Source organism: Bombus vancouverensis, chromosome 7, assembly GCF_051014615.1.
Source record: "Bombus vancouverensis nearcticus chromosome 7, iyBomVanc1_principal, whole genome shotgun sequence".
NCBI classification, from domain to species: domain Eukaryota; kingdom Metazoa; phylum Arthropoda; class Insecta; order Hymenoptera; family Apidae; genus Bombus; species Bombus vancouverensis.
Window position 1 is genome coordinate 9,297,473 of NC_134917.1, and position 27,029 is coordinate 9,324,501.

A 27,029-nucleotide genomic window follows, 5' to 3' on the forward strand; every position below is an offset into this window, starting at 1 on the left:
AGAAATATAAAGTAATGCAACATCGACTTACTTGGCATTGTTATTAATGTTGTTTAAAGGATAGTAATTATTTCGAATGCAAGCTTTTCTTGATATGATTTTTATTTAAATAATAGTACAAATTTTCACGCATAGGTCCATTATGATTTGGTTGACTGACATTTTAAAACTGTTTAACTTCTCATGACTCGTATTTAACGAAATTGAAAAGTATGAAGAATTTATAATAAAATACATACTGATAAATTTCAGAATTAATGATCTAACCATGTTTTCACTAAAACGATAAACAAATAATAATATATCATTAATAGAACTACATTACATAATTCTTTAGTGATGATTCAATAGGATATTATACTCTATGATGGAATAATATTCCAAGATAAAAATAGTATAAAATACACAGTAGAAAAGTACAAATAGAAGGGACATTTGTAATCCATGTAACGCATTGAACGAATAAACTCACATATTGGTTCACATCTGAGATCGGATTTAATTAATTACTTTTAAAATATTCGTGTCATATTAAAATTTTTTATGAACGAATTTTTTATAAGTCCCTTTTTTGTAATTAAATTACAATTCAATTTGATGATATACAAACAGCAAGAATCCTTATATAACAATAATAGAGGAAACAATATTGAATCCCAATAAACATACACGTTATTTCCTTACAATCATGGCACACTTACATAATGATAGGCTTAAATCAATGAAATTATATTATAGTACATTCGATGCAATATGTAAAATAATACATAAATTTTATAACATGTAAATTTGAAAAGGAAGACACTTTAAAAAAGAGACACAGGACAAACTAAAATATAAATCAATTTGCTGAATAATATTGTCTTTTGCTTCTATCATAAAGGTACATTTTCTACGCGTCTCATCATACATATAATGTTACGTGCTTTGATTTCTACTGCTGCTTAAAATCCTTTATGACATAATTCGTTTACCCTTTCTCATTATCTTCTACGTTATCATAATTTCTATCGTAGCTTCTTACTTGACCGTAACATTTCGTTTTGTGCGAAATATCTTTCTTTTCTCTTCCCTGTCTTCTAAACAGACACGTATTTCACACAGAAGGTAAGAACGTTTTCGTAATCTGAAAATAGAGTGGCACATTTACAATTAAAGCGATTGATCGCAGAGGATAAATGTGATAAGTCTATTTTTGCAGATTTCCTCCCCAAAATAATAAAATAATTGATAGAATTGATATCATCCAATGATACTTTGTACAAAATTAATGACATTTCCAATATTACAACAATCGATATGTCCTTTCAGGAGGATAGACAAAATAGAAATTTAATTCAAGAATCAGATTTAAAAATGTCCTTCGTAACTCAAACTGTCACTTTATTTTACACGTACAAATGAAATGGTTTTATTATTTTAAGATTGCTATTGTACTAAAAAGACAAGAAACTAAAAAAATGTAACTTATACATATATCACGTTCTTCCCCTGTACTTTTCTTTTGTCGCATACAACAATCTACTTTTATATTAGATAATCAGATAAAGATTTTACAGCGGTATTTCTAACTTTTAATAAATTTTATGGTACATATATCTTATAGGTCCTGTGAACGCTCTCACACGCAGTATATGCTTTCACATTCTTTCATAATAATTATTAATTGGGCCTTGTAATGTTATTAAAACGTATTTAGTCTCGTTCTGCATTATTTATATAATATTCCGCACTTAACATTCATTATGTTAGAAAAGCGTAAATTTGTTATTCAGTCGTTGGTGTCGTTATTATACACCGAACAACGGTGCTATTTTCTTAACACACAATATCGTTTAATTTAATTCTTTCATAGCGATATTTTATTTGATAGCTTTAAGAATGCAATTTTTAATAACAGAAAGAGCTCTATCCTTTCTTGCCTTTCATTAAAAACGATGGACATTTTCGTACATTTTCTCAATTAACTAGTTACAATCGATTCACTAATAACAATATTTATTTACAAAAGTTAATTAAATGATCATACCTGAGTTAAATTTTTGTTCAAAGAATTTTGCTGGAGAAAAAGAAATAGTAAAAATTCTTTTTCAATTTGAAAATGAATTTATTCTACAGAATAAATATACAGAATACGTTTTTTCAAATTGAACATCGATATGAAAGAATTAATATGATGATCTTAAAAATTCGGCAAAAAGTAATAAGCTAAATAATTTCACAATTATGTTACAAATTGTTAAATACATCAAGAGGAATTTTATTACATTAATTTCTGAAATTATCGTTACTTGCTTTGGAATGTATAGGAAAACAATTACTAAGTTTCACCACATTAATACTGCCACAACTGCAGCTCCGAGAAAAATAATTTGATAGATAAGTACACTTTGCATAATCTCTTCTGTAAACTGTGAGAGCTTTTAACGTGATGAAGCAATATGTTTTTATATCTACAAGTATATTAACTTTCTAAGTCTTTTGTAATTAATTATTTAATAATTTACATGTTATTAATTGTTCTGAACTTGAAATCTTTTGTGGAATGTTAAAATTTCTTTGTAACGTGTACAAAATGTTCATGTTTCATGCATAGATATAATATAAAGAAACAATTCGCATAATTGTTTTCTCGTGAATATATATTCTTTCATGTTCATAAAAATTCTTCTGTTTTCTTATTTATTAAATACGTAGTCGTAAAATATTTACAGCTTACTTTCTAGCGCTTATTTCTTAGAAATGTCATTTACGTTTATTGATATTTTTATAAACGCACAGCACTTTCAGAACAACCTACCGCGAGACGTTCTTATTTCTTGCTGAATTCTCTCAATACCTTTCCTATACTTAAGGATATGATATTTATTATAATCTAACTATAAAAACAAAACTCGTATCATCTTTCTTTAATTGTATAAAAATTAAATTCGTTTTTCAGTATCGCCCAATTCTTTAGGTATTGCAAATGCTATAAAACGAATTCAAATGCAGGAATAGAAAATAAACAACAAATATACAGATATGTATGTATAATACTAATTATCAAATTTGAAATTTATATTAGAAGTTCGATGTTAAACAACGTAACTTTGCTTTGTAATAACACTTTGTAATAACATGTCTAAGCTTTGTAATTACAGTTAAACGTTTTTATAATTTGTAACTGAAATTATTTCCGAGGTAACAATAAGAAATTATAGCAAGGAGTTTATTGTTTAACCCTTATTCACTTTCTGATGTAAAATGTACTACAATTGCATGGTTTTTACACAAAAAATGATTAAATAAGAGAATAAAAAATATTCCGTGATGAATTTCATATTGTGGCATTAATTAATACTACAAAGTACATAAAATATGTAAATGTATCTAAACTTAGATATTTTAAGAAATACAACTGTGTATGTATATTACAAGCTTTTATAAATGATTGAATGTTACCATACAACAACATTTTATCTCATAAAAAAATTGGTTAAAATTCAATTTATGTAACTCTGCATCCATAAAAAAGACTATGGTCGCTATATTATACTTGTACTTCTAAATTAACAATAAAATATGATTCTTGTGAGTACATAAAAGATGAATAAGGGTTACCAAGATATTTTACACATATTACTAAATAATAACATAACTAAAGCTGTTATATAAATGAAAACAGGTAATATATTGGCACTTATACAGATATTTTGATACTTTCAGATGCAATCATTCGTCTCTATTTAGTACTAACTGACATTGAATGACTGTTATTAACAATTCATAAAAGAAGCAAAATTCCTAGATACTACACAGTACATTCAATGTGAAAAACCGTGATGTTCGTAGAAAAAGACGATAACAAAATGGGCGGCATAATTATCGTAAGTAATTATATATGTACAGGATGATCCACTTTTATCTCTATGTGATTTTATCTCAGAATGTATGTTAAATCGAGAGCAATTTTGTAGACTTTAAGATCTTAAAGGATTTCTAATATCAGTTTTTTCAATAAAGAAAAAGAACAACGTGATAAAATACATTTAATTATATGAACATTTTCAGAAGTCAAAAGTAATTAACTATTCCAAAACTCTAATAAATTCGGAGCCTACTATATGCAACTACACTGTCTAAAATACAGTAGGTCATAGTTGGAGGTATTTAATTCTCTTTGATATTATGTGACTCAAAAGAAACATTGTACTCTATGAAAGCAAAAATAGCATTATACATTTGCATACTTTGGTACTTAGTCAATAAATATATAAATCTTATATTCTTAAAATCCGACGAAGAGTAAATGAGAACAATAAGATTAAATGTTGAAAAGAGTTGGTTGATATCATATAAAATTGAAGTAATGTTCTTGAATGATCATCTTATCTGTAGAGTCACATCTATCTTATACTCTCACTTCCTTATATTGTTGCTTTTCATATTAAAAATTGTAGGTTTTGTTAACTCTTGAAATCCTTCATTTCCTTGCAATTCAACATATTTTCTGGGATAAACAGACACATCAAAAATAGATCAGCCTTTATATATTTATTACTATTGGCACTTAAAAAAATGCCTTGTCAAAATTTATCACTGTAATTATAAATACGTTTGCCATAAATGTAAAATACGAAATACCATGAACATTAACCGTACGCGTGTGTCGAACCTCTAAATTCGTACTTCTATATATTTTTATACGTCCAGAAATATAAAAATTATCGAGGAAATATTTCTTTTTACAATAAACTATTAAAATAGAATTGTCACCTCGGTTGATATTCGTATTATGAAACTATTACTTGGTTCCAAACATACTTCTATGTCGTTAAGCAAACACTTCGCATTTCATAATTAAGAAGCGCTTTTTACACGACATTCTGATAGTACGTTATTATAATTCCTCGGTCTAGTTCTAATATTGATAAAAATATTACCTAGATCAGATGACACATCATCTAAAAACAAAGAAGTAAATTGAAACAACAAATAATGGGAAATTTGTAAGTGTCCCTGCGGACGCACAATGCAAAGTGTCTCTGTGATAATACGTCGCAGGTGGATGTTCATCTCCTGGCTTACAGTATTCGTGTTTTTCTTTCAGTTCCGCCTGTAAAAAAGAGACACATGAGGTATATACATATATTTAGTATCTCTTTTAGTTGTAGGAAAGAATTGCTATACTTAAGGGATTAAGTATAATTGTTAAGGACGGTAACTGGGATGGTAAATTTTACTATACCAGGAATGATTGGGACCAGGAATATGTTTATTAAACATTTCCCATTTAGGATGGGAAACCTCCCATTTAGAACCTCAAATCAATTTGTAAAATTTCGTTTGTTCGTAGAACATTTTGCATAAGTAAATTAAAAAAAAAAATTATTTTCGCTAATTTGTAAAATATATTTTGAGTTTAGGTGCGTAATATATATTTCATCTGGCATAACATTCCTTCTTACCTGACAGATATCTTTGCATGGAGGACAAATTAGAGCTCCTTTATGAAGCCAACCATTTTGTATTATTCTGATAGTTATTTCTTGACCAGCATGATAACACGTGTATGTGTAATTTGCAACCTGTACAATAAAATATGTTGAGGAGGATATAATTTATCGATCTTATAGTGCTAAATATTGTTACGAATATTTAACAGCCACAGTATAAAAAGTTAAAGCCAAGTGTATTGCGACAGAAAATTCGAAAGACCATCTATCTTTATGGTAGCTTATGATGGTGGCGGATATGAGCGGCTGGCGTATGTTAATAACAATATATAACACAAAATAAAAGTAGGTTTATGTCACTGACCATTATATGTAATCTACCAGCTTCACATTTATACTGATAACATCCGGAACCCCAATGCTGCCATTGCCGAGCTTGTTTGCAAGCCCTTTCTTCCCACATTTGGTTTGTATGATCGAAGCATCTTGAATGCGAGCCATACTTTTCCAGAGCAAAGTTTTTGTCTGGATCTGTTCAGAATTAATTCAATTAATAAAATTAATATATTCTACTATATACTATACCATTTACGTATATTATTTATGAATACTATTTATTCAACGTTACGTTATGAAAATTAACAATAAGCAGAACGTTTTAAAACGATAGCTTCTACTTTCATCTTAAACTTGAATATTTACGTAATTCGTTAAAATTTGTATTAATTGCAAAAACAAGTTTAACAAAAGCTAATGTTTTCTATATTATAGCAGAATAGAATTTCCAGTATCATTTGCGATACAACTTACGAGGATTATTCTCTTCGTAGAGACAATGAGAGCCTCTAACTACTATGTTTCGAGCTCTCCATGTGAATTCCTGAATGTACGGACAATAATCTGCCAGAGATACTGAACCACCATAATATTGTTCCTCTCCAGCTGGTACGTGCGGGATAGAGTCAAAGTTCTAAGAAACAAAAGATCGATATAATACTATCTTTTATGCGTAAAAAATATACTCCGTAGATAGAGTGATATTTTATTTAAAAAAAATTTTTTTTGCAAAAAGGACGATTAAACGTAAGCAATTTCATACCTGGTACTTTTTAGGCAGAGGCAATGAATATTTAATTAGATTACACAACGCCACCGAACTTCGATCATCGGTACATTCGGTTTGCAACGGATCCTGTTTTACTTTGTTACAAAAGGGATGAATAGACTTCCCTCTAAAAAACAATAATCTGTTACATCAAAAATATTTAGTGTTTGATCATGAAAATACCTATAGGATAATTTTTTTTCATTTTTACATAGCATAGAGTTTGTGTTTATTGTATTCAATGTTTAATTATATTCATAAACCACTAAATGTTCTATAATATTTCTAGGTGGAATTATTCCATTAACTGTGAAGACGTATAATTAAACGCAACGTAAAGATACATACGATAGTCGCGAAGATTTCGAAGATATCCATTCCTTGCACGACTTCATCGAAAAATCGCAGCCAAGATTTTTCCCCCAACCCAGTTCTTGAGCCATTGAGTAATTTGCACTGTACCATCCAGTGTCTTCCATAAGGGCGAGGGTTATTCTCGAATAAACGGGATTTTGCGTATGTGTTCCTGTCATTGCTTCGTTCTAAAATGGTACAACGACAAAAGCACTACAAATCGATATAAATTCGATCTTTTGTAAAAAAAACTTAAATTTATTTCAGCATTATATAAATCAAATATTATTAGCCAGATGATTTCTTTAATAGTTCTCTAACGTTCCCAAAGAAAATATTATTCTAAATCGCAATCGTAAAGACACAGTACACAAACACTGAAAATTGTACAATTCTAATATTTATAAAGCTGATCAAATTTTATTAAGATTAAAAGTAAATTAATTCTTGATTTTCTGCGATTCGTTGTTTATTGTTTTTATGATTCACCTTAAATTTTTAATTTACCTCGAAGACTCGTTTTTCCCAATGCGTCAGTGCCGTGCCATCCTCCCCCTGATCTTCTAATTCCGCACCTTCTAGTTCTGGACAATTGAAGTGAGCCTGAGCCTCAGCACGAACCCTCGGCGTGACTATCATCTGCATCGACCTTTCCACGTAACCACCGTGTACCTGCCAATATCGTCTAACGACCGTTTTGATCGTGTTTTCACTCCACTGATGCGTTTGTAATCTATATGCATATAACAGGATTAGCCAGTATTATCAGTATAAAAATTCATTGACACCGTAGCAAAATGATAAATGATACAACGATACAGCAAGGTATTTAAAATAAACATAAATATCTTAATTTATATGATCAGTTTGACGATGCTTAATGCGGAAATTATATTTTTATATTACAGACGTTTATTTCATCCATTAAATATCATGACGAACACATCATATATTATATATATAATAATATAATTATTATAATAATTATAATAATACGTATACATCTATATATATATATATATATATATATATATATATATATATATATATATATATATATCTACGTGTTACATGTTTTCGTTCTGTGTATTTTTGCATCATTAAATTTCCCACAGATGCAAGGAAAGACATTCACAACGTGTTAATTAATTTTGTATGATTTAAGATATTATTGAAGATTCTACTTATAAGAAAAAGCATATTTCCCCTAAGCAAATGTTTTCTCGAAACGTCGTTGGATCTATCAGTAGAAAAGGTCGTGTCGTGAACCCAGAGGATAGTATCCGTCATGTTGTAATGTTTAACGAGTTCTCACCCTTTTATTACCAGGGTCATACTTCCATAATCGCGTAGTCTACCTTTTCTAAAAAAGAAAAATATATCTCTCAAGAGCAGTTGGTTGCGGCAACATGGGAACTTTTAACAAATCGTAAGAATCCAGTTCCTCCGGTCTGTAAAACTTTAACAAAGCAGGAAAACGCTTACAAAATAAGCGCAATACAGGAGAATTTGTAGAAAAAGATCTCTTCAGATTATCAAGATATATCCTCACAGTGTCCATTGTACGTAGATAGACGTAAAACGTACGTACGAAGATCCACACAAAGAAGCTCAAATATGAGAGAATGAAAGCACGCAAGCTTACGGTCAGATGGATCGTGGATACAGAAGGGTAGACGATGGCAAAGAGAGAATGAGATCACTGCTAAGCTACGAGTCAATGTAAGAGAAACGCCAAAAGAGAAGAAGAAATGGCGAAGAGCAAGTAACGTGTTCGTCTGACAAGGCCGGAACCTGGTTCGTTACGGTTCGTCGATTTCGTTGGAACCAAGAATATCAGGAACACAAGGAATTTTCCAATTTTAAAGGCAGATACACCGGCTCAGTGTCAGGGGGCGAGAATATGCGAGAAAAAAGACTCGTTGCTGAAAAAGAAAGGAGAAAGACAAAGGGACATTATTGCGGGATGATGGATCGTTGAAGAAAGCGAGCTATTCCCTTCGACGCTAGTTAGACTCGAAGGAAACGGCTTTGTCATGTGATATGTGTATATATCTACATGGCAGATGATATATTATACTTTTATTGAAATCCTTCAAATATAACGATCCGATTATTACAAATAAATGTAATATATCATGGAGAAGATAACTTTATTTAACAACACGTAATCGTTTATTAGCTATGAAAGATAACTTTCATGAGGATAGAGATCCTTAAATTTCCCCTGAAATATCTTTGATGGAAAAAACGACGCTTTATTATGGAAATGACTATAGACCATCTTATCATATATTAATTTTCTACTACCATATAATATTAATTCTTCTTATATAAAAGATAACTTCTTTCTTTTTATTTCATCTTGTAAAAAATGCTTCGGTCTTGGAAGAAATAAAGTACCAATAATTAATGAAATATTTCTGAAGCAGGAAATAGTAGTAGCGTAATAAAGCGACATATACTTACTTTTCGTTTAACATCGGTTTCCCTGTATCGCTTCTCCTTGGAGTTCTAGGCTCACCATTCTCATCTCGGTAGAAAGCGTATAAACTTACAGAGAATCCCAGTGCGTGTAATATCTCATGTTTCACCGTGCTTAATAATGTTTCTAGTTCCTGTGGCTTCGTGCTTATGCTATTCGGACACAAATTGGCGTGACCAGCTATCGGTCTGCAAAATATCAAATGAGATTCCGGTTGCATTGAATTCTATCACAAAGAACAATTAAATAAAGAAAATTTAAGAATATGTAAATAAATATTAAATAAAGAATTTAGGAATAATTTATAAATATATATGTGTAGCAGAGAATAATATACGTATAATAATTTAGATAAATACACAGACAAATAATTTACCTATCTAACGCTGCCTCTGTTTGGCAATGCGCTGCATAAGCCACGGTTAATCCTTTATGGCATCTTGCAGTTTGCATCGCGGATACATAGAAGACAAAATCGGCACCATCTATACCTGGGCCTGCCCTACTTCCTTCAGCAATACCGCAATTATGTCCTGTTGCATTACATGTTCTACAAACCTGTTTATCAAGTAAACGCATTACATTCTATTTTTCTGCATCGAATATACTGCGAACAATTCTGTTAATTCTACAAGGCGAAAACGTTATTTCCATCTGTCTTAGGTCTATCATTAGTATTTATCGCAGAAGTGAAATAAAAAGCATAATGAGAAACAGTTAGTGAATCTGTTTAATAAGTCCAATTTCAAGTATTTCTTTGCCAGAGATGATCTGATATGTAAAAAATAACCATTGGATAAATTCATTCTTAAACTTATTTTAACCGACCCACACGTTTTAATCTCTTAATAGGGAAAAGAAGGAAAATAAAAATATCGTAATTATCATCATTTTTATCGTTTGCTAAAGAAATTCAAATATAAGTATTCATGAATTTTTTAATAATTTCAGTTTTGACAATGTTAAAGTTTCAATGTTCTATTTAAACGTCTAGCAACGGGCAGAGCGATTGAATATCTGCGAAATCGCAGCAATAAATCGATTTTGCATCGAATTTTGTTCATATAGTTATACGTAGATGTTAAGCACATTTTCGACGTTAACGAATAATCTAGTTTTGTATCGCGAAACACGCATATAAAATTGATATATACTTCACAATTATTCACATAGGTATATCACTTCAATAACTTATTACATTTGAAAGGGCATGTTAAAAGAGAATAATCGAAACTGGCTAACTTTTTGTGCATTTCATAGCCCTCATTATGCACACTACACTTTTGTTGATAATAATATTCGTGATAAATTAATATTTCAATTTTCCTAACAATAATATCACCGTGTTCGTTGCTATGGAGATTATTAATTATATTCTTACGTCAAGATGATCTTCTGGCACGACTACTTCACCGCACATTGTAGTAGTTCGACAGGTATCTATACAGTGAGTGTGATGATCTTTGACGAACACTTGACTACTTTCGCATTTCCTAAAACAGACGAGAATTTAAAAATATAACGTTCTTTATCTTTAAGAAAGACAAGCAATAATAATGCTTAGAGGCGAGTGCAGTTTGTGTTTTCTTAAAAGAAAAAAAAACAGTATTGTAAAAATCGCGATATAATCTTCGTTGTGCGTTGGAAGCTTCGCTTGCGTTTTAAGCTTATACGCTATACATTTAAGAGACATGATCGACGTAACCAGCATGGGACAAGTGGTCTGAAAACTTTTGAATAACATCGATCCGTATACTTTTATGCGATAAAAGTACATAGATACGTATACATAGTACATCGGGAAGGGAAATACTACAATAGGAGGAAGGATAAAACGGACTCCTGGGGAAAAACCGACAGCGAAGGTATAAGTGCACTCTGTTACATAAACGTTCACGATCGAGAAGTATTCCACGACACGTAGAAAAATATCGTTATTCTTGACGTTTTAGATTTTAAAGTTTGATGCGAGTATGTAGACAAAGAACTTGAGAAAGAAAGTGAGATTCTTCTATTTATCTTTTGACTTACATCGACAAATCTATAATTCCCCAAGGATACATTCAGCTACCACGACCACATCCATTTTCTACGTACAACCATTAATTAATTACACGTATATTGGAATTTTTAATTTCATATCGGGAAGGAATGTAAAAATTCTGCGAATTACTGGCAAACAATCGAAGAGTTTCACGCATCTTTATTTGGTTTCACGAGCGAAGGATGTAAATAACGAAATGAACGGATACAAACTTAGGGACTCGAACGACTATTGATTATCAATTAATAAAATGGATGGCTTCGAGAGTTCAGTATTCTATCGATGCAACTGATTTGGCTTGCCCTGTAGAGTTTGTAATTTCAAATATCGCGTTTTCTTCGTAATCACATTAAATACGGCAGCCGGCTTAGTGAAAAGCGGGCTTATGTAGTTTAGATCCCGGGTCTTGATACTATTCGAACCTTCGACGGTTTCTATTATATCGTCCTCGATGGATTTACAGGTCTAAAAGCCCACAAAATTACACGTAGACATTTATACAGGTAGTTTCTAAATATATAGGAAATTTTTCAGAAATTCATTTTAAACGTTAACACGGTACATGTATTTATTGTTTTATATATTTTCGGATACTTTAATTGATATTATTAATATTGAAATTCTCGAATTAGGAATAGATTTCGTGCACTTGAAAATTATCAAAGATGTGGCTATAGCATTGATGTTTAAACGCGTATCAATTATTATTTATATTTATATTATATAAAATCTAGCAAATAGACATATATGTATATGTTAAATATAAGATAAGTATTACCAACTCTTTGCTTTTCTCTTTCAAAGAACGTTTGCTATAATAATATTATTATAACATTTCTATGAAAATTTTATTTATTTATCATCTGCTGTAATTATATATATATAATCTGCTGTAATTATATATATATAATTACAGCAGATGATAAACAAATAAAATTGCCGAGGAAAGTTAATTTTAATCTGATGCTTCCGTAAAAACGATAAAATCGGTGTATATAGATTATTCGAAAGGCAAATACGCTTTCGAATTTTCTTCTTTCCTCTTTCTACAGGCAGAGAAAGAAAAATGTGTGTAATTTCCTCGAATAACATGTACCGGTATCAGCAGCTTCTCGAAGCCCCTGAAATTGCAAGATTTTATCTCGACATGAATGTGCCCGATGTCAGCGATAGAAAGACGGTCGAAACCTTTTGCTTTTTTCCTCCCCTTCGTCTCCGCGATAACTGCCAGGCCAGAAAACGAAGAAAATGGATGGGAATGGGAGATTTCGTAAAGGAAAGGGTAAATTGCCTGGAAACTGGTTAAATATTTACGGAGAGGATTTTCTCTTTATGAACTAATATAGCGTGCTCGATTTTAAGGGCCATCGTTAAAGCGATATTGAAATCATAAATCCAAACGGAATTTAAAGGCGCATCGGAAACTTGATGGCACTTATGCCGTTGGCAGAATTTTCCAGAAGCTCGGCTAGAAGGAAAGAGAAGAAGGATGAAACCGATAATGAAAGAGACTGCACATGACGGGTAGTCGTATAAAAGTGGAAGTTATGGAGAAGCAGCTGTGGAGATTTCAATGATTTAAACCACAGATTTTCGGCCGGCAGGAATCCTCCAACTGATCGTACATTACGTAAATTGATTCGAGCGACCGTGCGGTGATCAGATTAACGGATTAAGCGTTATTCAGTCTGGATGTAACACGGTGCAATACGTTAGAGTGTGAGTATCTTTGTAACTGCTAGAAAGAATTTTCCAATTTCAAAAGAATATTTATCATTAGTACGTTGTTTCTAGAATTTTAAATTGGATTTACTACGAAAATATCGTATTAAACTAAACTCTTGTTCCATGTACATTCAAGTAACTTTTTGCATTTAAGTATAAGAATATTTTACACTTATGATTTTTAGATTATTTCGCACGTAATATATACACTCCTCGTCAAAAAGATAACCCAGGTGTATTATCTTTAATTTCTCAATGACGCGTGCAAAGTTTTTCGTCTGTAACGTACAATATCAAAACATTATAAGCTCAGAATATGCTCTTCGTTGAAAATAATTAAAAATATTATAAGGTTTAGTGTGTAACAAAAAAAAAATTGTTTTATTTTATGAACGAAATGATAACACATGTGCAATAAGAAAATAATAATCAACATAAATTATAACTAATAATAATTACTTATCAAACATACATACTTGTTTAATAATGGGTACATACCCCTTTATTTCCTATTACTTCTATTGTACGATTTGTTATCGATTTATATAGTTTCTGGATATAATTTTGACTTAACGTGTCCCATTCGCGTACAATTGCATTTTTTAATTCTTGTACGTGTTGATACTGCTTTTCATTTGCATATACGCCGTGAGCAAGTTCTGCCCAACAATTTTCGATAATATTAAGTTGCGGAGAGTGTGCAGACCACGGAAGAATAGATATAATCATTAAAATATGATTGGACCAATCTTGATGCGTGTACAGGTGCAGAATCTTGTTGAAAGATTTAATCAAGCCCAGAAATGCGTTCTGCATGATTATTTATTTGTTCTTTGATTAAACTTATGTATCGGACACTATTCATTCTCCCAACGATGAACTTGATACTTGTCTTGCCGAAATAACAGATGCCGGCCCAAACCATCACGCTGCCTCCTCCCATTTGTCGTCGAATTGCTGACATTGTCTCTTTTCTTATGTCATGAAAATAATATTTTAACCCATCAGAACCATTCAAGTTGAATCTTTTTCATCTGAAAATAGTACCCTTCTCCATTTCTTTTTCCTATGCATTCTTTCTTTTGCAAAGCGTAAACGTTCTACTTTGTGTTTCGTTGTTAACGAAGGTTTCTTTTTCAATTTTAGCCTCTTAATATCTTTGCAGAATAGTAGAACTCGACGAGCACTTGAAACACTGGCATTATCACTAGATTTTTCAATTATTTGCTTCGTTGTTAACTGCGAGTTGGAAGCTACACGCAAAATTGCTCGCTTATCACGATCGGATAACGATGACGGCTGACCAGTACTTTTCTTTTTGCCATAATCTTCAACATTTTTGAAGAAATTGTGTATTACTTTCGACTTCTTATTTGCTACTGATAACTGTTGCTGTTTTAGTTCAAGAATTTGCTTTCTTTCAGACTCGTTTAATTTTTTTCCACGTCTCACATACTTACAAATTTATATAATATTGTATTGTAATCTTTACTCGTGGATAGATCATGAAGTATTAGTATGGATTAGTTTTTCTTTGTTACACACTAAACCTCATAATATTTTTAATTATTTTCAACGAAGAGCATATTCTGAGCTCATAATGTTTCGATATTGTACGTTACAGACAAAAAACTTTATGCGTCATTGAGAAATTAAAGATAACACACCTGGGTTATCTCTTTGACGAAGAGTGTATATATTAAAAGGAAACAAAATTCACGTTACATTTATCTTCTATGAAACTCTGTGAAAGCAGACACTTTGGAATATTCGAAGATACTTTTTTCCATAATACGAGAAGAGTCACCAGTAGGTTTTTTGAAAGAATTTTCGCTTCATTTGGTGAACTTAAAGGAGTCTGAAGCAGTTTGAAAGCATTACTCAAGCATACTTACTCAAACCAGGTAATGCCGAGAGTGCGGATTTGTTGCAGTGACACACTTTCTGCATTACCGTAAGCTCGTCTCATACCAAATCTATTTCTTCGACTAATCTAAAAAGCGTATATAGCATTTCCATCGATTGATAAGTTGAAACTAGATTTATTTATCAGGTACGAAATTTATTTCGGACATTTTGCTCGTTTGCGTCCTTTATACGAATATCGAATTCACAAAATTGCCGGAAAATTCCTATCATGTTCAGAAGCTTAATACAAAATTAACCTGGATTTCGAGGCTTGTTTCGAAGAATGTTTTATTCAAAACACAACTTTGGGGATTCGAAGTTAGCTGATCAAAGATGCTGCGTGTGTTGTTGCTTACACACTGTAATAATATTACGGGGGTTCGGAGTTACCTCCATATCAAAGTTCCTTATACATGTTGAAACTAGAAAAACGACAGAAAAATGGATTCGTTCCACTGATCGACCGCAAATAATTTCTACTATTATATTAGGTTGTCCGGAAAGTATTTTTCTTTTACAGACACGTCTTTTACAACAACGCATCTTTATACAAACATCAAACCTAATCTGTCGAACGTTGTGATCTTTAGTTTGATAGAACAAACTGGATCATACGTAATTCGATAAAATAATATAAAACGGAAAATGTTGTGCATCAATTATTTCTTTATAAAATGAAAGAAACTTTTCGGACAACCTAATACTTATAGATGAATCGCTAATTTTCCGAAATAATAAAGTATCCAAAATAGAGCGAGCAAAGTGTCGATAAAAAGATAAATCTGAATAAAAATCTGCTTGTAAATGATCATGTCGTGAATGATAAATGTTTGAGATTCGCTATATGTTCTCTTAATCACACACTGTAATATTCGCGCATATCAATGATCAACGTTCTGACCAACTAAATTCTTCGAACAAGGTGTTATCGAAGCGAGTTAACGTTGAATATGTATAGCAGAATATTAATTTCCACCGAAGCTTAGAGGATATTAGCTTACCAGGCGCGTCAAAGTGAATTTCTCCCGCGTTCGACAAGAATAACAGATTCATGGTCGAGAGCAGAGGGTAAAAATGTTGTAGGAAGAAGTTGTTTCGATAGTGAATATCGCGCAGGTACTCATGGGAGTCTTTTCAGCGAAGTATTATAGCCAGGGGATATTTATGAATCGAAGGAAGAAGATCTGAGAAAATCCTGCGAGAGACGCTACCCTATCCCGTTCAACTATTCCATCCAGTTTTCGTAATCCCTATTGGATCTGGCCGAGACGATAAAAGAAAACCGTATGGCAGAAACGAAACCACGCCATAAACCGACCAGTTCATTTTCTTACTTCTTCGAATGTTTTTGCTGATGCCATTCGAAAATCATAGCTACTTTCGTCTGTTATTAATGTTGCTCTGTCCTTCTTCTTTTATATTTTGGAGAAATCTGAGAAATTTGAAAAGTTGACAAATGTCCTTCTCCTCTGTCCTTCTTCTTTTATATTTTGGAGAAATTTGAGAAATTTGAAAAGTTGACAAATTTCAATTGGCGCGAAATCGACAGGGCTTTTTTGCGGAAAGCTGATTCGACGGTCGAAAAAAAGAATCTCATAGGTTTGTAAAAGCTACGAAAAATAGAAAAGTGCATCAAAAGAGAAAGGTAGCGCGGGAATGGCGGCCAAGAGATAGAGAATAAACGAGGGAAACGATCCGATTAAAAGTTTGAACAGGTACTGGTGGCGGTAAAGTGGCGCTTGCGTGCATTTTCTCCTAATGGATTTTAGAGTACCTAAACGAACGAATGAACCGTAACTTCGTGAATTTTTACTACAATCGACCAATTTTAATCATTAGCGATACAATTCTTATTTTCATGTATACGTATTTATAGCTCTGATGTCGCGTCAACATTATGTAAATTATTCGTTTCTCATTGCACAGCTACTTTCCTTATGGGTCAACCACTTAGGGGTAGGTTACATTATGGCGTCGATCATAATTTATTAGAACTTATGTCATGATAATAATAATGTTAATAACGCGTTTACATGTTAAATCTTATTTTATGAAATTTAATTTTTCCTTTGTTCTTGAGTATATATAATTTATATTATTTAAGAAGTTATTTCACAAAAGAAAAGGAATTATTTAAATATAGGTATTATTCCATTGACTAGCATCCATTCATAAGTTCCTAAAATTGAATTGATTAAAATAAATTTATATAATCTATGTTTTACTTTGTTTATGCATTTAACGGACACATCTGATCTCATTTACAATATTGATGAAGATTAATAATAGAAGCCAACTTGGGTGTCAGTAACTAATGTTACACTGCTCGTTGCGAAGCTTCAGATCAATATTGTACACCACATGTCCGTCTTCCTTCGAAGACAAATGACGTTCCTTGATAACAGCGCATATACCGCAACTGACAGTAATTAATGCCAAATACTGACATATCATTTCTTTCGACGCTAGTAGTGGCGTGGCTTTAGTCTATTCGGTATTAAATGCCGAAGTTTAAATAATTGAAAATCTTGAATCCTTGTTCTTCTAAAGAACATAATAGACAAAATTATGTATTCTTGTTTGGTAAAAGAGTCGTAGGATAATTGTATAAATTATTATACGTGCACCATAAATGATCGAATCCCTACTTCTCTAAAGAATAATATCCTCGTTTTAAAATAAAAAATTCCCATTTTATGAAACAACTTTGCTTTGATAAACATTCATACGTATATTTCTTACGCTTGGATGCCATCTGAAGATACAAATTGAATAAAAATTGCAAAGAAACAAAGAACACAAGTTCTTCGTTACGAATTCAATTTTCATTCGTTGTGTCTTCCTACAAATCTTAGATTGGACCTGTCTATGCCTTTCATCTGCGTATCGACGGGGCAAATTCCCAATATTAAAAAAGCGAGCAGAGTTTGCGAAAATAAGAAACGCTTTCTTCCTGTCTAGTGTGTGTTCCGCGCGTGCTTGTTGAATAATGTAACGAATTCTTTTCCGCACCGTGGAAACCCATCCTTGCCACCCCGCCTATTCACCTGGTTCGCTTTTTAGATCCACGTCTTTTCGCGTCCGGTCGAAGCCCAACCGAAACGTCAAAAGTCATTGGAAATCCCGGAGGTCTCGTGCAAAATTGATTTGTCGCATGGATTTCGTTATCTGCGACTTGCTAGCACCTTGGATTTTGTGGAAGTTTGAGAAAAATGCATAAGTGAGGCTATGCTTAGCTTGCTACGCTGTCGCATTCCCAAAGAACAGGGAGGGAAGAAGAAAGAGGGAAAGAAAGGCATAAAATGAATATTTTGCAGTTGGAAATACAATATATCGAGGTTGTTACAAGAGTTCTGTTATTTCTTCATTATCGATTCTCGATAATGTATCGTTTGTCGTCTGTCAAAACGTCATCTGTCTATCATTTTATAGAATTGTCTGTATTAATACCGTATTTCCTTCGATTGAAAATATCAAATTATCGCGACAATTTTGCAGTTACGTTAATAACATCGTAATGATTGATTGATCTTCGCTTTTTAAGGCTAAGCTTTAAAAAAAAAAGAGAGAAAAAAACATGCTTCAGGATTACTACGAGTGTTCGAGAAGTGTGTATTAAACGGCTGTGATAAATACTCGAAACGTTTACGGTAATAATGCAAGTACATCCGCGATTAGGGCAATAAATCAGGTAACCCGTTACGCAAATACGTATAATGCATATTCACAGTTTTACCTTAGCATTTTGGTTGCTATGCAAATAAACGTGCTACCGACAGTTGTGTATGGATATGCGTACAGAATGATTTATGCAAGTTCTTGAACTGATTACGTTATTTGGAATACTAATGATCGTGTTAAAAACGGTAGTAATTCCATTGCCATTGGATTAACGATGCGTTTGCAACATGTACTATGCGAAAGATCGCGAATCCATTGGCACTGAGCATCGATTCGTTACCTTCTAAATTATAGTAATTGGAGTAGACTGCTTCTAGAATTATTGATTTTATTTAATTTGATTAATTATCCAAAATTATTCGCCTACATTTATGTTTCAATCGGAATAAATATACATTTTTTTCACTTTATATGACAATCGACAGTTTATGCAATGTATTTAATAACGTTAGACAAACGTACATGCATTATTCAAACGTGAAAATAAAATACCTGCTCAATCTAATAGTGCTCTTTGTCTCACGGACCATGAGTGCTCGTTCCCAAAAGTGTACGGCTTCAGGTAAGATAGTATTCTGAAATAAATCGAAAGATATAGTTTAGATACCACGTAATTTTTCCTTCCACTGTATCAACTTCATAACTGGACTGCAGATTTCTATGCATTTATAGGAAATTTGAAAGTACAAAACTGCACAAAATGCACATAACATAAAAAGAAAGAAGAACGTACAAAACATCCAAACTACAGAACTTTTTACAATACTTGGTAGGTAAAAGAATTTTCTACCGAGACTCCACTTTCCCAATTATATCTCCGAAAATATGAATTTGCATAAAAATCTACAGTCTGTTCGTAATACTTATATTTCTAAAATCGTGTTAAATCAAATGTATTTATAATACGGGTATTTAATATATGTTATTTTTTACAAAATCTTGAAAGAGTTGTTCTTGAAAGAGCTTTGCGCCAATTATTCAAGACAAAAAAAGTCCCAAAAATTACTTTATAAACAGAGCTGTCTATTTCTGTGTTACCATGTTGTAGATCCACCCTAGGTACCTGCTTTTGTATGCTTAATAGCAACATACGCATCATAAACACGGAACACGGTGCACAGGCAGTTAGCGAACACGAGAGTGCCTCTCTTCAGGTCTGACTCTGCCATTGACCTACACCCCTAGCTCGTTAGCCTTCGAGTCTCTTTGGCGGACAGCTTGCTCGTGGGTCCAAAAGGACTATGTTTAAAGGGTCGGAACAGTTACTAATTTGTTGTTCAGATTTTAAATACGGGCTAGAGTTAGAGTTTTAGGACACAGAAGGCTGAATTTTCAAAATAAACATTGATGAGTTGTTATACAATTGATGCAATTCCTATAAATATTCATGAAAAATATTTTGAAAAATGAAACGCCATATTCTAACTAATAATAAGGAGGCTGATATATAAGTTTATCTTTACTATAAGATTTAATAATCGTTAATTTTCGCGCCAAATGCTGGTCCTTCAGCGAATCCAACGTAAGTCGTCTTTCTCTACTTCGAAGCCAATTATGGTCAAATTTTTCTATAGCAGCTTCGATAATCGTTATTCTTAATCTGTTTAAGTACTGGGCTTTTTCGCAGAGAGTAAAAGGAAGAAGGATGGGAACAACAGAGCGCTTCTATTTATTGTAAATAACAAAATAGACAATAACGAAGGAAGCAGATGGCAAAAATGAGATGGACGCCGATCGAACTGCACTGGAAGAGTGCGATGTGTGCCGGCAATTTAGACATACTGCGATCGTTTGAAGAAGGTAACAGTGGCGGTTAATGACGCAGATTCTGGACAAATAACAGAAACAATAGCAGCTACGAACCTTTAAGTAGGTTAAAACTCTTGCAACCTGTTTTTCTATGTTACAACCAATTTTCTTTAAAGAGGCATCTTTATTGAAAAAATATTTCATAGTGCTGCAGTCACGATTGAAACGGTCTGCCACGCTGCTGTTATAAAAATACGTAGCCTTATTTTAAGAAAATAATTTTGAGAACATGACATTGAGACAAATTTTTGCTTATCATAATTTTTCTTCTCTTATTTATACAGGGTGGTTAGTAATTGGTGGTACAAGCGGAAAGGGGGTGGTGATTCTACGCGAAAAAAGAAGTCGAAAATATAGAATAAAAATTTTCTTTTTTAATTTTTTTTTTTTTAATTTTTCCATCGAGACAACGATCTACAGTGAGATCCGTTATAACGAGACGTGATAAAGTGCACGCGTACCGAGCGAAAATTCAAAGTCGATTTTCTCGAAAACAAAGCCTCGAACGAAAAATTTTTATTCTATATTTTCACCCCCTTTCTGCTTGTACCACCAATTACCAACCACCCTGTATACGTATTGACACGATATAACAATAAGAAGAACAGGATATATTACTCGACTTGTAGCGACAAAGCTTAGATACTGTTCGTCCAATAAATCTACAGCCACTTCATAAGACAATTATATGAGAAATATGAATATGGATGTGTAGAAATTAATGATGAGTTAATAAAGAAATGTAAATTAACATTTAAACTAAGACTTTCGAGCGGTGCTGTATATCTTATAAAAAATCAGCAAGTATCCAAATACATTGAAACGTTAATTTACATTATCGTTTCAAACATTTTACGACATTTTGAATAGATAATTACACTAAAACATACACGTTACACTTAAAAGGCAATGAATGCTAGCAATCGATAAAATGAATACGTTGTATAAATCTGTGTGATCCGTAAGGCAACATTTCCTTTTGTTTTGGCGAAGCGTGGGTGAGAATCCGAGAGGAAGAAACGGCTGATATTACTTCCGACTGCTTTAAACAAACGATCGTCGGATGGTTGTATTGAGCGTAGAAGTAGTAGAAGTCTGTTGGGAGCTACGCTCGGGCGAACGTGCGTCATTAATATCGGCCTAATGGCAAGCGCCTGATAATTAAAACCGGAGCCGAACAAATGGGGCCTCGAACACCATGGACGTGCAAACGTTTAATTTCATCGTCTTTAATTATTTTTCACCGATTGCATTCTAGACGGCGCTCCTCGTTAACAGCTTCACCGATCCAAGTTACGCTTTTCTCCCGTCCATCAAATAACAGCCAAGAGTTTATCGATGTTGTAACGAATCATGGAGAAAGCTTATATTACGATTAAACTAAGTGACTTGTTATAAACGAAGCGTCCTTGTAATAGAAGTTTCCGAATTTCTATTTCATTAAATTTTACATTGGCCGATCTGTAATTAAAGTAACTACTAAACAATAACCTCGTTTTGTAATATTTTAATCAAATATGGGAAAGGAAATATTATTTTAGAAAGATTAGGATCTTTTAATTAAATAGATATATTTTTCCTTCAACGTTGGATATTTTGGAAGTATGATAAATATCTAAATAAATGATAAATATCTTTGGTTTATACAAATTAGTTATGATACATATTTTTGCACATTTTCGAACATAACGATTGACCAGAACAAGAATAACTTTTAATTCCAGTACAGAAAAGTACACGATTGTTGAACAAATTTCGAATAAAGGTTTGCAAAAATTGTTGAATAAAAATTAAATTGCTGAATATATCATTGTTAAGAATTAGCCGCACAAAGACCAAATGAAATAGCCGATTGTATGGGAGGAAAGGAAGATAAAAAGATAAAACAATTATTTGTCGGATATGAGCGCTGGCGTTCTTGTGAAATATGCAGAGGCATAAATATTTTATAACGTGTACGCAACGAACTGCCTATATTTTTAAAAAACATTTCAGATGTTCAAACTGGGGGCATATGGAAAATCAACAGAAAGCTATGAATATGCGTGGAAGGGAGACAAATACACGATGTGAAAAAATGCACATGGCAACGATGATGTGGCCATTGTTACAGAAGCATTGTACGCTTGTTCTGAAAGTTATTTCTCAACTCGTCCTGGTTCATTCGTATTTCTGCATTTTGCAGCCGTACTAATGTATAAAAATGCTACACTGGAAGTAAGTACGTACATAAATATGCTTCTAATTTTTATATCGTGTTCAATGTGCGAAAAGGTATTATCTTAATAATATCGAAACCAATCAACAGAGTAACTGTCTTAAGTTCAAGCAAATTAATTGTTTCCTCGGCAGGTAAGCGATGCAGCGAATCCAATTTTTCTTACGTGCTGGCATGAATCTCGGCGCGCATTGTCCATTACGTCGACCCTTTATCCTCGTTAGTTTCGTTTCGCTCTGTCTCTTTTCTTTCGACGTAGCTCGCCCCTTCAGTCAAGATACAACTTTCGTTCCTGTGCGTTTGCCTTCTATAGACGTATGTGCCATGTACTTCTTTATCACTACACAGGAGAGGCGGTATTCCCCTTTATCACAATATTGCGTAACTCTTGCGGCCTTATCAGCATCCTAGGAGTACGTTCTTGTTCCGTTTTCTGCTGGTGCGAGGAATTTTCCCTATATCACATATCAAGCTAGTGCCTTTTATCAACGTGTGTACTATAGTACGGCATTATTGCTATTCTACTCGCATCTTTCATAAGTCAGAGAACACTTGTTAATTTTAAACAGAAATTTTAATAAAATGGGAATGTAATACAGTCTTCAAAATATGTATATTATAAAATAGTTTTCTTGCAATACACTCGGTTAATAAGTGTTAATTTATTCTCTAATTGTAACATTCATCTACGCTTGCCCTACATATATTAACAATTAATGATTTATGAATGGTACTGTAGGTTCCATTTCTATTTACCGATACTTGAAATTTACTTGAGATTTAATATATAAATTGCTTCAATTTGTTCACTTGTTTTACATGTACTTCAGCAAATATTAACGTATAAACGTTCAGCAAGTATTAACGTTTAATATTTATTGTTAGACTGTGCAAATTTGTACAAAATTCATATATTTACTAATAGCGGAGAGAAGGTTGAATAAAAAAAGTGTCTCATCTCTTTCAGATTTGTATTTTACATCGTAGCTTTCCATAAAGACGAAGAGCTAAAATATTCATGAATACGTTAAATGATTAAACCAAAATATATAAATAATTCGCAACCTGCCATCTCAGAGACCAGTCATCAGTTGCGAAACCATTAACACTGAATGGTAATAAAACAATACAATCAATCCTTTTTTTTTTATAAAAAAAAAAAAACTATTTAGGGATTGAAAGTTGCGATCGTGGAAAATAGACCAGGCAAGAAGAAAGGAATTAGTCTTGCTTTATCGAATCCCGTACATTCAGTTAGATGTCAGTATTAAATGCAAATTCGAAGTCTTATTTAAATTTTAGATGCAATTAGATTCATTTACTCTCACGGGTGGCAATTATTCGACTTACAGAGCAAGGCAGAGCTAGAACCGGTATCGCGGTGAAAATTTTCTGAATAAATCAACCGCGGGTGGTGATGTACGAATCCTGGCCGACCTGGCGAACACTGTTTCTACTTTGAACGCCACCATTTACGGTTTCCCCTCTTTGCTTCTGCTCCTACCCGTACCAACATCCGCCATCCCTTCCAACATTGCGATTTACGATCTCGATAACTAGCATTTTATTCATGGAACCAACTGGCTTTTTTCTCTCCTCCTACCAGTGACTAAGTAGCGAACAATTCGGCAGAGGATAACCCGCGGCCGAAGATTCATCGAGCCGATCTATTGTAGCAGAATCACGTAAAGGTGGTTCCGTGGGATGATGTACTAAAATATTAGTAGTCCTTCATTTAAATACTCGTTTAACGGGCTTCCAAGCTTATGCAAATGCACTTCTATTTGTATACTTTCGTGCGTTAGGTTGATACATGGAACGTTGCTTTTTCCTTTAAATGGAACCTTAATAGCACATAGTTTCTTCATAATGTGATCAAAAGAATTTCCAAATGATTCAATGCGATTTTCCAATAATTTAGTATCATTATTCTCATTTGTAAGAATTTATAGGAGATTAACTGTCCAAATTAAAAAGTTTTTGCGATGAAATCGTTATAGAGAACTTTTAAATGATTTATGCAGTAAAAAATTATTCATGTGGAAACGAGGATTACAAATTTATGCTTTCGGCAGTTTCCACGATACTTTTCTCGATATGAGAAAATTGAGGAGTATTCTAATTATTTATGATGGTCAATAGCGATTTAGAAAATAAACGTTGATAAATGCCTTATGTGACGATATTTAAGATATGGAATTTATAATGCGAAATAACGTGTTTATTTAATTACTATGTCTGTTTGCTTGAATTTCTCTCAGAACGTACTATTAAAAAGTTAACTCGTGACGTTTCTTATTTTTATGAATTATGTGGAACGACAGCTAGTTAAAGTTAATGGATAACTATGTAATTCGCAGAAGAGAAGCTGTATAGCTTCATTTAACGTCTATAAATTATTGTGATAAATATTAACAAGTACACAAGTACGTAAGTAGGCATTACGTTACATATATCAAAGCTTATTAAGCGGTTACAGATTCTAACTTAGTGTCAGTGGTTGAAGCATTCTGATACGACTGCGGTTTAATGAGGGGGCAGACCTCAAAGGAAACGTAATTACTGCCGCGTGCTCATGCAGTTTGTACAGTCTCGCGAGTAAAGAAGACCGCGCAGTAAGTACATGCTTATGAAAATTGTCGCGACTAATATTTCGTAATAAATTCACTATTTTGTAAATATCTCTGCATCTAGAAACTAAATTAAAACAGAAACTAAATTAAAAACTTCTTACTCTACTTATATTATGCATCTTTGGTAACCTTTCATGAGCACATTTTGAAAAATATATTATTAAAATTTGCAAAATGTGCTTTAAAGAAATACATCGCGATATTTTCCCTGATCACAGGCGTTATTATTGTATGAAAAATATTACAGTTCAATGTAAAAGAAATATACTGTTGATAAGAGTGGCACATCTAAAATAATTAACCATTTTGAAACGCTCGTAAAGATTAATCTCAAAAGTGAACCATCTCCTAGAAGGAAAGTGTTGTTATTTCATCATAAATTAAATTTTTAAAGTGCTACTAATTATTTCTAACTATTTTTCATTCTATTCTTTATTAACATAAAATCAAAAGAGCGATGTCTAGTAATAAAAACGATAAAATCAAAGATAAAAATAGTGTAGTTATAATTGCAATAACATATAAAATGCAATAAAATGAAATAATCTTGGCAATAATGTTTCCAATACTTAATAAGACATTATGAACATAATTGAGAGTCGGCCACAAGAAATTGACGCGAATTTGAATCTGCATTAGAAGCTATCACAAACATAGTGAACAGTTCCAATATGCCCTTTTGCCATGTTTGACGATCGATCGTAGTCGTTCACTGGAAGAGGTTTACCAGAGAACGGAGCAATCGGTTTTCAGGGGCTGCACCCTGGCTCGATTTGCGAGATTATCATACGGCCGACTATTATGCGGAGTAAACGATGGGTCCGCGTGTTCGAAGCTTGCCTGGTGTTCTGATTGAAATGCGCCCGGTAATTTCCGGTTATTTGGCGCATACAGTTATGCCCGCGACGTGGTACACTAGACCGCCTAGATGCCGCGGCGGTAACGTTTGATACGACATAGAACGCGTCCATTTACCACGCTCCATTTCTACCCCATATGTGGCATATCAACATATATCAGGAAACAGAGAAAACCTGTCACAATTATATGTTGCCAATGGCTGGCGAAAATATTCGAACATTTATCACGTGATTTTTCTTGTGAATATATTACAATATATGTATTGTATGAATATTTTCGTTAACATCTATGAAAAACGCTGGACGAATGAAAAAATGAGAAAAATCGGTCACAATGGATTAAAAACGCAGCAACATAAAATTAAACAAGATATCTTGCGATAAATTTTCTAATGCTTGATATATATTAATTTCATTAATTTTTTACCGATATTAATGTTAAGCTACTTACGTTTATGAGGTCCAATTTCTCATCATCCAGCCTGCAACAGAAAGACGAGATTTCTATATTAAATATTTTATAAAATGAACAATAATAGTATCAATAGTAAATAATTACATGTATCAGCTGAGTCAGAAATCTATATATAAATATACGCTATGAAAAATCAATTAGTCATACGTATTCCCGTGAATTTTTTCAAATTAGAATCGTGTAGTGTATGATATGTTCACAAAACGAATGGCGTTGAAATTATTCTAGCACGGAACACAAAGAGCTTTTAGTTTTTGAACGCGGGAAAAGCATGCATAGTGGTGAAATGCGTTT

The 27,029-nt window shown here is 32.7% G+C and overlaps 1 protein-coding gene across 1 annotated transcript in view; it reads right to left on the bottom strand.

Moving 5' to 3' along the window:
* Window positions 1-84: 84 nt before the first annotated feature.
* Window positions 85-27,029, bottom strand: part of Invadolysin (leishmanolysin-like peptidase, invadolysin) — a 215,485-nt gene continuing 188,540 nt past the window's right edge. Inside the window, exons 4-15 of the mRNA XM_033338682.2 lie at window positions 26,712-26,742; window positions 19,233-19,315; window positions 10,764-10,875; window positions 9,759-9,940; window positions 9,367-9,570; window positions 7,405-7,630; window positions 6,892-7,085; window positions 6,538-6,670; window positions 6,249-6,408; window positions 5,803-5,969; window positions 5,451-5,570; window positions 85-5,098 (exon numbers count right to left, since the gene is read on the bottom strand). Coding sequence (XP_033194573.1) covers window positions 4,943-5,098; window positions 5,451-5,570; window positions 5,803-5,969; window positions 6,249-6,408; window positions 6,538-6,670; window positions 6,892-7,085; window positions 7,405-7,630; window positions 9,367-9,570; window positions 9,759-9,940; window positions 10,764-10,875; window positions 19,233-19,315; window positions 26,712-26,742 — 1,768 coding nt within the window. The 3' untranslated portion in view covers window positions 85-4,942. The remainder of the gene's footprint in view (window positions 5,099-5,450; window positions 5,571-5,802; window positions 5,970-6,248; window positions 6,409-6,537; window positions 6,671-6,891; window positions 7,086-7,404; window positions 7,631-9,366; window positions 9,571-9,758; window positions 9,941-10,763; window positions 10,876-19,232; window positions 19,316-26,711; window positions 26,743-27,029) is intronic.